This window comes from Filicampus tigris, chromosome 6 (assembly GCF_054856515.1).
Source record: "Filicampus tigris isolate MCC_2025a chromosome 6, RoL_Ftig_1.0, whole genome shotgun sequence".
Lineage (NCBI taxonomy): Eukaryota > Metazoa > Chordata > Actinopteri > Syngnathiformes > Syngnathidae > Filicampus > Filicampus tigris.
The window spans coordinates 20,260,465-20,275,904 of NC_141222.1; the positions used below are offsets into that span (position 1 = coordinate 20,260,465).

At 40.7% G+C, this 15,440-nt stretch overlaps 1 protein-coding gene across 8 annotated transcripts in view; it reads right to left on the reverse strand.

Annotated features, from left to right (window-relative positions):
- Positions 1-15,440, reverse strand: part of LOC147146170 (protein kinase C beta type-like) — a 31,570-nt gene that overhangs the window by 1,748 nt on the left and 14,382 nt on the right. For 3 of the 8 annotated variants that reach the window (XM_086032853.1, XM_086032857.1, XM_086032856.1), the window contains 15 exons: positions 13,218-13,300; positions 10,563-10,674; positions 8,964-9,092; positions 7,662-7,818; positions 7,399-7,533; positions 7,230-7,326; positions 6,945-7,088; positions 6,681-6,854; positions 6,519-6,610; positions 5,508-5,570; positions 5,278-5,416; positions 5,110-5,190; positions 4,913-5,020; positions 3,983-4,123; positions 1,410-2,953 (listed from right to left, as the gene is read on the reverse strand). In XM_086032853.1, the coding sequence (XP_085888979.1) occupies positions 2,801-2,953; positions 3,983-4,123; positions 4,913-5,020; positions 5,110-5,190; positions 5,278-5,416; positions 5,508-5,570; positions 6,519-6,610; positions 6,681-6,854; positions 6,945-7,088; positions 7,230-7,326; positions 7,399-7,533; positions 7,662-7,818; positions 8,964-9,092; positions 10,563-10,674; positions 13,218-13,300 (1,808 nt within the window). In that variant the 3' untranslated portion in view covers positions 1,410-2,800. Of the gene's footprint in view, positions 1-1,409; positions 2,954-3,982; positions 4,143-4,912; positions 5,021-5,109; positions 5,191-5,277; positions 5,417-5,507; positions 5,571-6,518; positions 6,611-6,680; positions 6,855-6,944; positions 7,089-7,229; positions 7,327-7,398; positions 7,534-7,661; positions 7,819-8,963; positions 9,093-10,562; positions 10,678-13,217; positions 13,301-15,440 lie in introns of those variants that run through there. The other 5 variants (XM_086032851.1, XM_086032858.1, XM_086032852.1 and 2 more) reach the window with 4 other exon arrangements.

A 15,440-nucleotide genomic window follows, 5' to 3' on the forward strand; every position in this document is an offset into this window, starting at 1 on the left:
GTTTACAGAGCATCCAGTACGATTTCACAGCTTTTCACTTTTTCAACGGAGCCTCATCCCAAAATAGAATATATAATTATTTTCCCTCCAAATTCTACACCAAACGCCAGGGTCGGATCCCTCGAGAGATTTTCGATTAGATTTAACCAGGGTCGGATCCCTCCAGAGATTTTCGATTAGATTTAAGTCTGGGCTCTGGCTGGGCCACTGGAGAACATTCACAGAATTGTCCTGAAGCTACTCCTTCATTGTCTGGGCTGTGTTGCTTTAGGTCGTTGTTCTGTTGGAAGGTAAACCTTCGCCCCAGTCTGAGGTCCTGAGCACTCTGGAGCAGGTTGTCATCCAAGATGTCTCTGTACATTGCTACATTAATCTTTCCCTCAATCCTGACAAGTCTCAGTTTTTACCACTGAAAACCATCCCCACAGCATGATGGGACTACCACCACGCTTGACTGAAGGGATGGTTTTGGCCAGGTGGTGAGCGGTGCCTGGTTTCCTTTTGAACATGCTAAAGAGTTCAATCTTTGTCTCATCAGACCCAAGAATTTTCCTTTATCATGGTCTGAGATTTCTTCAGGCGCCATCTGGCTACTCCACGCTACAGGCCTGATTGGTGGAGGGTTGCAGAGATGGTTGTCTCTCCACAAAGGACCGCTGAAGCTCTGACAGTGACCATCGAGTTCTTGGTCTCCTCCCTGACAAAGGCCCACCTCCCCCGATTGCTCAGTTTAGACGAGCGGCTAGCTCTAGGAATTGTCTTGGTGGTTCAGAACGTCTTCAATTTACGGATGATTGAGACCACTTTGCTCATTGGAATCTTTAAGGCAGCATACATTTTTCTGTACCCTTCTCCAGATTTGTACCTCAAGACAATCCTATCCCAGGAGGACTCAGGTGGACTCCAATTAAGTTGCAGGAACCTCTCAAGGATGATCAGTGGAAGCATGATGCACCTGGGCTCGATTTTGAGCTTCGCGGAAAAGATTGAATACTTATGTATATGTAATGTCTTTGATTTTTAGATTTTTAACAATTTTGCAAAATTTTCAAAAAAAAACACTTTTTTTTCCCACAGTCATTATGAGGTGTTGTATGTGGATAATGTGGGAAAAGTGCTGTGAATACTTTCTGGATGCACTGTAAATCAAGGCAACTGGGCTGTTTATTTTGTTGTGTTATCAAATATGACTCAGTCAACTATAGAATTAGCCTAACTACCGGTAATTGTTTGTGTAAGTGTTCGTAAGATTACAAAGCCTTTGCATAAAATATAAATTCGGGTAACATCCCATGGATAAAGTAGCCCCCGTATGTATAACAGATCTATAAATTAATGAAATCCAAATGTTTTCCACTTTCTAGTTGTTGGAGGTGTGTAACGGCAGTAAAAAGGCAGCAGACGCAGCACAAGTGTCCTGGTAGGCACCAGTGAGTATATTATTACTTTCCAGTCATACAGAACAACAATACAATCCATAGAAGTTTCTTCCTTTCTTTCCCCCCACATCAATTACATTTGATATATTCATTACATTTTTTTTTTTTTCCTATTTAGTCCATAAGTTGTCACCGTCATTGCGTCAAGTGCGCAACTGTCTTCATTGGCGTGACAGAGTCAAATGACCAAGTGGATTTGACACATTGTTCAACGCACCTTGTCACAACAAAGACTGTTAAGGAGGTTATGGTGTCATTTGTTCCGACGCGCATTCTAAAACGGACGACCGTGACTAAATTGGCACACACTGGTCTTTTTTTTTCTTCTTTTTTTTTTTTTTCTGGAGGGGTGGGGGGTGTTGGGGAGAAATTGCTTGTGTGATTTTGAGTTGGCATTTTGGCAACCTCACAGATGTAATACAAGAGCTGTATCCAATATTTGGTCTTTACTGTACTACGACGATAATACAACCCGATGCAGTGCAAACTATGATAAATTGTTCAATTATTGTTCGATTAACACCTCTCGTTCAACTGTACCTCATATTTTGGTGTATACGCCTAAAATCGACTATAGGGAAAATGAAAAACTAAATCGTAAAAGATGGGATTTGGGTCTTTCGGAATGTTCAGAACTCCTGCCATTTTTGTATTGAACAGAATATCACTGCCATAGTGGAGGTCACCCTGACTTGTCTTGAAACCACAGACCGAAGCTCAATTGTTTTAAGACATGATTAAATCAAGAACTGACGTAATTCGACATCATACTTAATAACCAATTAATCGATTATGAAAGCTATCCCCAGTATGGAGACTTTTACACTATTTTACATTAGCAATATTTTACTAATGACTAGTTAGCTAAATATTTTCTGTACTCTGAGAATATAATTATTTGGTCTGGAGGACACCAGTCACCAGTCAGCATTGAAATTTGGGTTTTTTCACAGACACAGGAAATAATTATGGTCATCAGTAGCACTGGCAGGGCATGAATATGCAGCTGACAGGCTATTTTAGTTACGGTAAATGCGTGAAAGGCGGTCAGTGAGTAATCTGCACTGATGATAGAAATAGAGCTATTATAAACTTGATATTTCTCCACACTTGCCTTACTTGCGCTTATTTCTATCATGTTAAAGGAATGTTCGATTTTTTTTTTTTGTTTTTTAAAGGAAATCTTGTCAACTCCCCTTCATTTCCCCCAAAATGTCAAACTTCCTTTCATAACACAGTCTGGATATGCACATAATGGTGATTTCTGTCTCACTATTGCACTGATGCATGTACTATGTTTTTGTGTGGGTGCGCGCGTGCGTGGCTGTGTGTGTGTGTGTGTGTGTGTGTGTGCAGCACGGTCAGTGAGTAGCGAAATGGTACTCTGCGTTAACAAATGTGAAGCCGTGGAATTCTTCCTGGTCCAAGTTGGCTATAAGCTCCTTATCTGGGGGGGTCAGCTCTGGGGGGTGGCGTGTGAAAAAGCGGTCAAAGTTCTCGGCGTCACGCCCGCACTGCCGTGGAAGAGGGGAGAGAAGAGAGAGGGAGAGAAAATGGAGGGATGGGAGTGAGCGGTGATGAGGGATGCGACCAAGGTTATTATAGTTAACAAAAACTGACAAAGTAACTCAAACTAAAATTGAGAAATAAAAAACATTTTTGTTAATGAAGTAAAATAAAAATAAAGTTCTGTTAAGAAAATGAAAAGTACCCGAAACTACATCTTATATTTCAAAAACTAAATAAAACTAATTATAATTAGAGCAAAAATGTCCTTCATTTTCATCTATGTTCATTCTAATATCATACATGAGGTTTTTGGAGTTCATTTCCAATATATTTATTATGGTATTGCTGTTCATCCACGCGAAAGACAACGCTCAAACAGTTGTTGGAGAATTGGAGTTGACTTTTTTCTTTATTACACGATTCTTCGTGACCTTGCTCTCGACAAATACGGCATATATAAAAACAATATATACAAAAATAGAATAAAACTAATACTAAAACGAATAAAAACGAAACTAAAACTAAGTGTTTGCGAAAAAAATGTATGCCATATATAAAAAATAATAAATACAAAAATAAAATAAAACTAAACTAAAACTAAGTATTTAAAAAAAAAAACTAAAACTAACAAGCCTGCTTTAAAAAACGATCACACCTGACTGTAATTTCAAAAACAAAAGTCAAAATGAAATAAAAAATAACTAATGAAAAAATTCAAAACTATTATAACCCTGGATGCGACCCCCCACCAAAAAAAAAAAAAAAGAAAAAATAGAAAACGTAAACATGGCATCAACCAATGACATCGCACAGCCTGTGGACTGTGGATTTCCATTGGTCTATACTGGTGAGTTGCCGCCATTGGTCACCACAATGACAAGGTGTGAGCGTAGTTACGGGTGATGGTTGGGTGCCAGGAATGAAACCACTTACCTTCACGTTATTACCCGCTTATCTGTGTTATGTGTGAATCATTTCCACGACAGTATACAGCCAGGGAGTGTGTACTTGCATTAGACGCGTTACATACTCACAGATTTCGGCTTGAAAGGCGGTTGGACCTCTTTGTTCTCCAGTTTTTCCCAGTCGATGTAGCGGAAGAAGGCGTGTTCCTTGATGTCCCTCTCGCCCTCGGGACCGCAGCCCAGACGCTTGCCCGGGTGCTTGGTCATCAGCTAGACATCACATAGAAACCTATCAAAGGAGTGTGTGTGCGCGCACGCTGAAAATCGCTCTGTCAGCAATCATTGCCACCCAAGTAGAATGTAACATAGAGAACAGAATATTGACCAAACAAAGTAGAAGATACTCGAGGCCCGATTTGGACATTTTCGCTTCAGGGTGCACTCACTTTTGTTGCCAATGTTGTACTTTGAATTATGTGAAGCACATTGGGATGCGGTATATAAATAAAGCCGAATTGCTTCTCCTTGCCGAAATGTTGAATAAACGTTGTTTTTTTGGTCTGTTTTTTTTTTTTTAGCATTTAATACTAGTGTTACGCAACAGAGACAACTTGACATGCATTAAGAGTCAGCCATAGATGGATGTAACGGAGAGACTCCGGTCATTTTTCCAAATAAAATATTTTTCAGCCTCAGATTATAAATTAGTACTATACTTTTTCTTTTTTAATTTCATCTGTGCAACTGGGGGGCATATTTAAAAGATTGCTGTAATATTCTTTAATGTGTTAACTTGTAAGCACGGTGCAATAGTGGCTAGCATACACGTCTCAGGGTTTGCGGTTTGGGGTTCAAATACTGCCTCTGGTTTCCTCCCGTATTCTAAAAACGTGCGTGTCAGGTTCACTGAAGACTCGAAACTGTTCAAAGGAAGAGGGATTAACCGTACTTCCTTGCTTTCACTGACAACGCGTCTTTTAGCAAACAGCATTTCTGTGCATTCAAATGTGATTTTTGAGTGCGAAATATTGAAGCCTATTTGTGCCAACTTGGTCTCACCCCCTTGCAGATGGCGACAGCTTCTTTGGACATGGATTTCGGGTATGAGACGTGATGCTCCATGATGGACTGGAACAACTCGTCTTCATCCTCCCCGTCGAAAGGCGGCTGAACATTGAGTCATCAACACACACAAGTATTCTCGTCACCACTGTGTGTTCTTTGTCAAAATGAATTACAGCCAATACAACGCCAACCTGCCCCGCTAGCATTTCATATAGCAGCACTCCAAAGGCCCACCAGTCGACAGACTTCCCATATGGCTGGTAGGCTATGATCTGGAAGACACAGACAAAGAGGTGAGTCTCATTTATTTAAAAAAAAAATAAATAAATAAATAAATAAAACAACAACGAGGAACAGACCTCAGGGGCAATGTAGTCTGGCGTTCCGCAAAACGTCTTGGTGGTAACGCCGTCACACATATTCTCTTTGCACATGCCGAAGTCGGCGATCTTTATGTGGCCTTCGGAGTCTAGCATCACGTTGTCCAGCTTCAGATCCCTACGGACACACTTGCAGGTGATAAGTACATACTACGGTTCAAGGAGGACTGTGAACATGCGCGCCGTTATCGGTTGACAAACACACTCACCGATAGACAATCCCTTTGGAGTGGAGGAAGAAGAGGCCTGTGGCGATCTCGGCTGCGTAGAACCTGCCAAACGGAGACGTTTGATTCCCCAGTGCTTTTGTATTGATATGATGCGGTAGTGTTTATGTTAAATGAGGAGGACGTAGTCATGTTTTCACCACGTCGTACTGGGCTTTTCAACTTGCTACTATACTGTATGTGAAAATATCGTTTTTAGCTCTTACAGTGATTTAAGTGAAAAGAGATGTGCAATAGGGACAAAAATTCTAGTACCGGTATATCTCGATACAGCTTAACAGTATACTGTATCCCGATAATAAATATCCCGATATATTTTTCCTAAAATGACATTACATTGAGGGATATTTTGTCTGTTCATTTATAAAATACACATTTTATATAGACAAAAAAAATTGAATAAAATACAACCCAAAAGGCCCCCTTAAATAAATAAATAAATAAAATGGAAAAAAGAAAATCACTGAAAATATCTTGTATAACCACTTTTCAAGGAATGCAATAAAGTGGAAAGAATTAGCCTAAAATAAGTACAACAGAGTGCTTCAATTAACATTCAGGTGTGCCTAACAGTTAACCAGTAAAAGTGCAAATAAACTGTTTCAGAGATTAAGTTTTATCTTTCTGCTAAATGTGGTGAAAGCATCTCTTAATAGCTTTTGATAGTCATTAATGTCACACATTGTCAATAAACCTAAATACATACACAATATAAATGGTTTACAGTTATATCATACAAGAAACATCTTATATTATGAAATATATATATATATATATATATATATATATATATATATATATATATACACACATATATATACATTTGTTATGAAACACTATCATGAAATGGCAAATTGGCGACATCGCCCCACACTCCTGCTATCAGATGAAAGCCAACAGGTAAGCAGAGCTGCAGTGAGTTTGTCAGACGCAAGGTTTGATGACAGCGATATTTCCATTATGTGCTATGGCGACAGCAAAGGGTTTACTCACACTGCATGAGGCTCCTTAAACTTCCCGACCTGTTGGATCTGGTACATTAGGTCCCCTCCATTAATATATTCCATCACAAAATACAGTCGGTCCTGGAGGTTCGAAGAAGATCAGTAATCCACGACCAACAACTGTGATCTTATTACTGACGCTGTGTCCTACCATAGTCTGGAAACAGGAATGCAGTTGTGTGAGAAAAGGTGGCTTTCCAGAAAGAGCGAGGACCCGCTTCTCAACCATGGTGCACTCCACATCGTCATCCTGGATCACCACGTCTTTCTTAAGGATTTTCACGGCGTACAACTCGTCTGTACCTTTCCTCTCAGCCAGCATCACCTGTGGCAAGGCAGACGATCAGAAAATGTGCGTCAAAGGCTAGTTTTCCTTCAGCTTCAGGGTTGTCCTTGGAGGAAGTACGTAGTGTACCTTGCCGAAGCTGCCCTTTCCCAGAACCATGATGAAGTTGAAGTCTGAAAGCTTGATACGGTCCTGGTTGCCATTGCTGTCATACTTGGTGACGGACGACGAGGAAGAAGGGTCTGACGGCTTTCCCGGACCCACTTTTGCCCTCTGCAAATTAAGAAAATGGAGGGGATTGAATGGAAGAGCTTTTGGGACTGATATACTCCTTTTTAAATCATTTTAAATCCAGCAAAGCCTTCAAATAAAAGCCAGTTCACTCAAAGGACAAAAACAAAACGAGTAACTCACTTCAAACTTCTGTCGAAGCTCCTCGTTGCCATCTTCGCCGTCAGGCTGGACGGGAACATTAAAATACTCTCCTTCCTCCTGGGACAGAAGCTTAAACCTTGAGCCAAGGTCGGATACTGGTCAATACAGCTCTGTAAACAACAGCATTTGGCAAGCTCGCACATCTTACCATCCGTCAATCCCTTGTTTCTGCAGCTCCGAGATCCCGAAGGACAGAGAACCCATGAAGTCGTTCCTGCTGGTCAGGTCCCAATCCCAGATCTCCACAGAAAGACGGCGGTCCTTGTCGCTTTCTTTCAGGTGACTGAGGGAGGAGGAGACATCGGAGCTATGGTGAGGAACGAATCCGATTCTTTTTGAATTTGACGAAAGGGCGTAAACCATAAAAATGGGATTCTGCAGTTGTACAGTACAGAGATGAAGATGTCTCACAAATTGAAGGTCTCGTTCCAGGTCGGGTTCAGGCAGCATTTCATGGTCTTGGTCTTCTGCTTGCTCTCACTCTTGGGGTCAGGGATAAGTTTGAGCTTCACGTAAGGGTCTGACAGGCCGTTGGGGTCCATTGGGACCAAGTTCTTGGCCTCTTTGACTGTGAGAACAAGTGCGGGACAGAGCAAGATCAAACATTTAGTCTGAGGTGTTTCAAAATGCTCAACATTCTACTACGCATGTGGCTTACACGCGATTGTCCTATACTGCAGTACGCTCATATAGATTCGATACACGGTGCGTGAAATAGTCACTTTTATTGTTATAAGTTTGAATATCAGATCTTAAAAGCTAACAAACCCCCAAAGTCCTCTCCAGAAATTACAAAACACGTTGCATATAGTACTACAAAATAGAAATCCGGTAGGATTTGGCCGAGTGTGTTTCATGAATCGGTGTGATCCGAGTTTCACTTTCTGATTCAGACTACCGAAATGAATGAGCATTTCTACAATATTCTAATTGATCATGATGCACCGGTACATTCAGCCCAAGGTCTTAGGTGAAGTTTGGGCTGACACTACTGACGGACCGACGGGTTAACTGACAGACTGAGGAAGTGACCATTACAATTCGGTTCGTCACAAAAAATGACGGACTGACAAATGTGGGACCAGCAACATTTTGTAAAACGCCCACCTCTGCCAATAACTATTTACTAATCGAACATTGTTTATTTGGAGAGGATTTGGACAAAGTTAGGTTAATGGCTATAAACGATCAAAATAGTTACCTTATAACTTGATAACCAATGAATTGTTGCACCGCTAAAATGAAGTTGAACTTGTTCTACTCGAGGGACAGACTTGGATCGGGTGTCATTTGTGTTTTTGCATCATGACGCTGCTTTGTGAATCGCGAACCTGAAGCATGCTTTGAAATGTACATCGGACTCCGTATTCTCAGGCTATCCCAGGTGATTCTATCAGCCACGGTACTCGCATCAAAAGCACAGCGTCTCGGCTGCGTTCTGCCCTAAACATCCGTGGCTGCTTTCAACAACACTTAACAACAGTTTAGCTTGTGCTCCATAATCAATGCACAGAGACAAAGCTGGCACGTGGACAAATGTCCAACAGGCCATGTGGGCCAATCGTTGCATTATTGATCAGCTAATGGACTTTCCAGTTTTGATCTCCGCCAGATAAAGTCTTTCTCTCTTTTTTTAAGTGGGGGAGGGGCTTTCTGTCTGCCTGTCTACCTCCTTCTTGTAAGCGTTTCTGTCCACCGTAGGGGAGCACTTACTGGTGACGGTCAGAGTCTCCTCGGCGATCCGGGCCGAGATCTGGATGCGCCCTCTCCTCTCGGTGTGATCCGTCCCGCACAGGCTCGGGACGTTGGCCACACAGCGTTTGTGGATGTTCATCATGCAGTCTACAAGGCAGCGCGCACACACACACACACACACGCCCACAAGACATACCGTCATTTAGAGTGTATAGCATACCTGGCAACTTGTACGTTTTCCCCGTGTTTTATACGTTTTTTGATCATTTCAAATTGTGTACGCCGTATATCCATTTTTGTACGGGGGGAAAAACAAATTTAAAACTCGTTTTTTGTTAGACCGATCTCGTCTTGCCAATTTCGGCTCTAATCCGGAGCGTCCATTAGCAATTCCGACTGCAAACTTCAGTCGGCCGACTTTCACGAGCAAAGTTCCTTTGAAACACACAACCCCATGCCCAAAAATGAATCTTTTTTTTTTTTTTTTTTTTTTTTTTTTTTTGGTCAAAATCTTATAAAGTGAAACAGAAGCCAAAATGCACAAAGTTTGAAGCAACTGACTTATCCCCCAAAATTATCATGAAAGACACATTGAGTTTGAGGTAAAAGTGTAAATAATTCCAACAATTAAAACTTCTGCCAAGGAGGCATTTTATTATCTGCTTGCGTTGTTTTGGTTACTGATTTTTTTTATTTATTTATTTTTTTTAACTCTTAAGACCAATTCATACCTAATTGCTATGTTAAAACTATTTCGGACTGTTTTTTGTAATAATGTCACTCGTTGAGAATTGTTTATGTATTTATTTTTTAACAAGATCATCCATCAAAATCAACTTGAACTACTCCACAATTATCCACTTCACTGAGCTGCATCTGTTTCCATAAAAATGACAAAAATCAGGCAACCACGAGGAAGTAAATAAATCTGAAGTTGTACAATTTAGTACTGAATGGCGTTCCACACCATTTCTAGTCAGCTGTGATGTTTCAAGGTGTCCACTAGATGTCAGGGTACTCTGACGTAAAAATCCCCAGGTTTGTCCCTCAAGTGACATTCTACACCAATGTAGAGTACCCCATTTGATGCACTTTATAAAGTGCTAAAGTGGTCCTGAGCCACAAACATGACAAGAGTGCACCCCTAAAAAGTAAAATGATAAACATTTTTTTCCTGCGAGTGTCCAACAAAACCACTAAAAGAACACAAAACAACGTCTCTTTTTTACTGGTGTTTCAGGCCATGTTAACAAGTGACTGCAAAAATAGGGAGGAACACAGTGTGAAAACACAGCGTTTTTTCTTCATATTCCTCAAATACATCAAACGGAATTTGCAGAATTGATTCCGCTGAGCTAATCAAAGGGTGGGGCGAAGTTTGCAGGCAAAACTTAAAAAAAAGAACAACTCCGTGGAAGATAGGTGTTTTCAGCTTTTGATTATACCAATGCCCTGTCAGTGAAGGGCCTTTTATGTAGCCTGTGGGGGTCAATTAATTAAAATTGAGACTCTACCTACCTGTGAAATGAGGACAAGAACTGAGGCTTTGAGGCCTCAAACCCACACACACGCCACCGCACGCACACACACAAAGTATATAAGTGCAGGCGTACGTACGGTCACATTTCATGCCCTGGTGTATCAGGCCGTAGAGGAGCGAGCCACAGTGGTCACAGAAGGTCGGACTGGAGTACGTGTGCACCTTAAATTTGTGTTTACTTCGAGGATCCTGCTAAGACACATAACAGAAGCAGTTTAGAATTAAACGTCATGGCCGGATGAGGCTCTAAAGTGACGGATGCATGACTCTGTACGTGCACACTTGAGCTACTGGCCCATTAACTTGAAGCAGCCAGGCAGCACATTTTCCCTTTTAACAGCGCGTCTAAATGTGATTTGGAGTCAACAAGTTGACAGGAAATGGGCACCGAGTTTGCGTCTAAGTGTAAACCAAGGGCCAGTGCTGACGCGGCTAATTGCTTTAATCTTTAACTCCATCTCACTCAGCACGTTCATTTGAGCATTTCATTTGAATGGAACCTGAGCTTGTAACACTTGATTTGAATTTGAATCATGATGTCCACAAGCATCAAATGTTTAATTATGAGTGGGAGGGTTTGTTGACTTTTTCTTTGGCTTTTTACTACCCCAAAAGAAGGTGCCAGCCACAGCAAGGGTTATAAAGTGAAGATGAATTGAAGAAATTACACACATCATAATACATTACACATGTTTGAGATAAGTTGCTGACAATGTGCAAAGATTGAGAAGTCTGCAGGAGTCAATTGGGGAGATGTAACGTTTGTTCACTGTTTCAGCTTTCCTCATTTTTCAGACATGGCTAAAACGAGGGGGCCCGGTGATGCATTTGGCGTTTAGCATGAACTTGAGTGTCTTCGTTTGCATAACTGTTATCAGCGCAAATGCGGGTTACTTCAAGGGGGAAGTCAACCCAAACATCTTTTTTTTTCAAAGTATATGTTCTTTGCAGGCCCACTGATTGAAACAAGGCATTCTGATAAATGTTGTGTTTGTGGAAGAAGAGTTAAGCGGATATATTTTCACGGCCCAGGTATGTGTAGGCATTAAAAAGATGAGAGACAAAGAAGCATCTATTTTTTGCGGGGCGCGGTTTTCATGCATTCAATGGACACGTCCTCAGCATTTGATAGCAGAGAAACTGGCAGGATTTTTTATGAAGCCTCATTTTATATGCCGTCACGTTTTACCAAACTCGTGATAGTTTTCTTTTTACAATCATGCATAAGTAGCATCTTCAACGTGATCAATTTTGCATAGCGCATTAATAAAAACGGTTTTACTGTTTTCATGTCTTATGAGTAACAGCGGATCAATTCTTTAACGCTTGTATGACCATACAGTTGCCAATTGATTATTTCTATTATGCGGCAAAAAAAAATAAATAAATAAATAAAAAAAAGGGAGTGTAGTCAACCTTGGAGATTCCACTGTATTGCATGAAACTTCAGAAATACATTCAAACACTTCATTTCAAGGTGTTTTTGTGTTGTTTTGTTTTTAATTACAGATTATTGAGAAATGTAAATTTCCCTTGCATGTATAAATCTGACTATGCATGTTCCAATCTCCTCGACATGAAAATCCACCAAAAGAGAGAGAAGAACAAAAAAGAAGTGACGCTGACATGATGAATGAGCATTTTTAGAAGCAAGCGGTCATCCATTTCCACGCGTGGCATTGTACCAGTTTGCTACAAGCTACCCACAGCTACCTTGATTTGATGTGACATAATAGGTCAAGAGGAAAAGGTCCCCTGCTAAACAAGATGAAAACGGGTATATTGTTACCTAGCGTTGCAGTGGTGCAAGTAGTTTGGCAAAATACATTTTCCAGATAGGTCAATCGGTGATGCTTAACTTTTCTGGTTGGGTAAACATACTGATTGACTGATGTACAATGGGGGGAGATAATTGATCCCCTGCTAAATGTGTAATATCAGGAAGAAGAATATTAATGCCAAGGAGCGGCCTAGTCAACCTCCAGACGTCAACCCAAAAATAACAATTGTAAACGGAGCTGAAATTTTGAGTTTCCAACGGTAGCAAAGACACTTGAAGGGTTTCAAGAGTTTCTGCTGTAAGGACGAGTGGGCCAAAATTATATAAGTAACAATTATAAGCAACATCTCATAGCTGTGCTCGCCAACAAGGGTTTGTCCACCAAACTCTAATTTATGTTTTTGTATGGGGATTGAATATTTGTTTCCAAACACAAACTTTCGAGGCAGCTTATTTCTCTGTGAGTAAATTTACAAATTCCGCAAATGGATCAAATAATTATTCCCCCATTCCAGCCCCCTCTCCCAAAAAATAACCCCAATGCAAACATGGTGCATCAGCATTTAGCTGTTATGCCGCACGCAAATGGGAGAAACTGCCAAGAGAGAAGTGAAATCAGCCCCTAGTGTGAATGCTTCTAAATCTAGATTAAAAACAGTTATTTCCCCATACCTATGACTGAGCTCCTTTAAAGCATTTTACACATTTAGTGGTTTGAATCGATTTTTAATCCCTGGTATCTATTATAGCATCTAACCTTTTCGCCGTATCCGAAGTTCCAATTGTAGATTGCAACACTAAGCAAAATAAAAAAAAAAGAAAATTAAAAAAAACCCGTGTGATGGCTGTTAACTCAAAACTCTTAGGTAGGGCCAATAATTAGTCAAAGTACATCTGTATTTATCAAAATATTCATGTACGTGTGGCTTTGGTGTGCATTAGATTGACTTACGTCAGAGGCGGGTCCCTTGTCTGCGCCCGGACAGGAAAAGGTGACAAATTCATGACAGCGCTTGTGGACCACAAAACAGCACACTGTGGAAAAAAAAAGAGGAGAGAAGGAAAAACAAAAAATGTTATTTGCAATCCAATAGCAAGCGAAAAAAAAAAAAAAGATGAATCAATAAGTCAATTATGTGCTATTAGTCATTTGACAATAGGCCGCTCGTTTTTTCGGCACTTCCAGCTTGCCTTCCCGCCGAGTGCTATATTTAGTCGTACTTTTATTCAATCGCAGCACGGAGGAACAAATCGAAATCACGTCAGCAAACAGGAAAGCTGCAACATGAAACGTCACCCTCGTCAAGCAAGCCCGGCACCTGTTGATTTGATTTGAGTGAGGGCAGGTTTGATTAAAGTGCGTGTGTGTTTGGGGTATGGGGTGGTGGTCTTTCTGCTCTGAGATGAGCACAAACACGGAACACACACAAGCACACAGCGGATAAATTGCAAAATTCTAAATACTGATCATTTGGACGGACGCGCACGGAAGCTTGCAAAATATCTTCGTCTTTTAGAGAAGTTGAGGGTGTTCATGTGGCAAACTACAAGGAAGCAGCTCACCGGCGTTGGGTCATTGCCATTTGTTGTCATTAACCCAACGATAAGGCTGAGCATCATTTTATTGACTATTCACGATTAAGATGAAGAATTTTGTTAACTATGCAGAATTTGAGAAGTCTAAAATTCATATCAAATAGGTTTTGTTACACAGGGATGATGACATTCAGTTTTTCTTTATGGTAATCAATATTCTGAGTAGATTTATTCTGTTACCGTTTAATGCATTTCAATGTAAGCAGCCAAATCCTTTGTGGTCGTATGTCAATCGTTGAGAGTATTATTGAAATAATTGATTCATTCTTGAGTAATTTCTGCCAACAGAAATGTTAGCCAGCCTTCAAATGAGCCTCTGGGGGAAAAAAACGCACGTCAACATTTTTTTATTTAAATAGTAAAATTTAAACCTGACACATCTTAGCTGTTATGAAGATTTCTTATTTAAAGCAGCACTGGGCAAGAAATCGACCTTAATAAATGTTTTTCACCACTTTTTTTGATGAAACATTGACTTACAAGTGCAGTAGTTGAATGGGACTTCATGCCCTGAGGGGGTCTGTATCGTTTTTACTGGCACAAAGCAACTTTGAGGAGGATGGGATCAACCCTGGCACACAAAAAAAAAATACAAATGTCCTGAATTGCTTTACGGCATACTCACTTCCTCCTTTCGCTATAAGGACGGCTCAGGATTTAACGACGCTACGCGCTGGCGAGCATAGGAAATGTGGTTGATTTTTGTCAAAACACTACCGCTTTTGTCCACATGGCGCTGCCATAATCAACATAAACTGACATATGACACAGTTTTGCTTTAAAGAGGAAATCAACCCAAACATACTTTTAACAAGAATACGTTCCCAGCAGGCCCACTAGTTGTAAAATTTGATTAATATTGCGTTTGTGGAATATAAGTTAAGCAGCAAAATCCACCCCTTTTTAGCCATCTCTTTTGTCATTTCTGCCGACTAAAAATATCTCAACAAACTCAGGGGACGACCAATGACAGCTCGCCTGTTATCTAATACTGAGCCGTGATTGGTTGTTACCTGAGCCCTGGGTAGTTGTGATGTTATTTTCAATCGACAGAGGTGACAAAATGGCTGCCCCCAGAGATGGCTAAAAACTAGTGGATTAACTCTTATTCCACAATCGCAATATTTATCAGAATGCCTTGTTTCAACTAGTGGGCTTGCATAGAACATATTTCTGAAAAAAATATGTTTGGGTTGATTTCCCGCTTTAAAACAATAATCTGCTGTTGTCAATGTTAAACTGTATGTAATGGTACCTATTCATGTCCACTTGACTTTTCAAACAACACTCTACCAAAATGAGCGGTACAAAAACGCCACACAAAGCGTGACATTCCGCTTGGATTTAATCTTAATATATATAGCAAAACCACGTTTCTACCACTAAAGCCGGGAGCGCTGTTGCGTCTTTCTACCTTTCAAACCGGAGTAACGGATACGTCACCGTCCTTTTTTAATCCAATTCTCCGTCTCTTAGCCAACTTAATGCATCAGAATATACACGTGACCGTGTGGCGAGACCGCGGAGGATGTCGTGGAATTTTTTCGAGCCGTAGGTAGGCTAATGGCGGAAGCCGTCG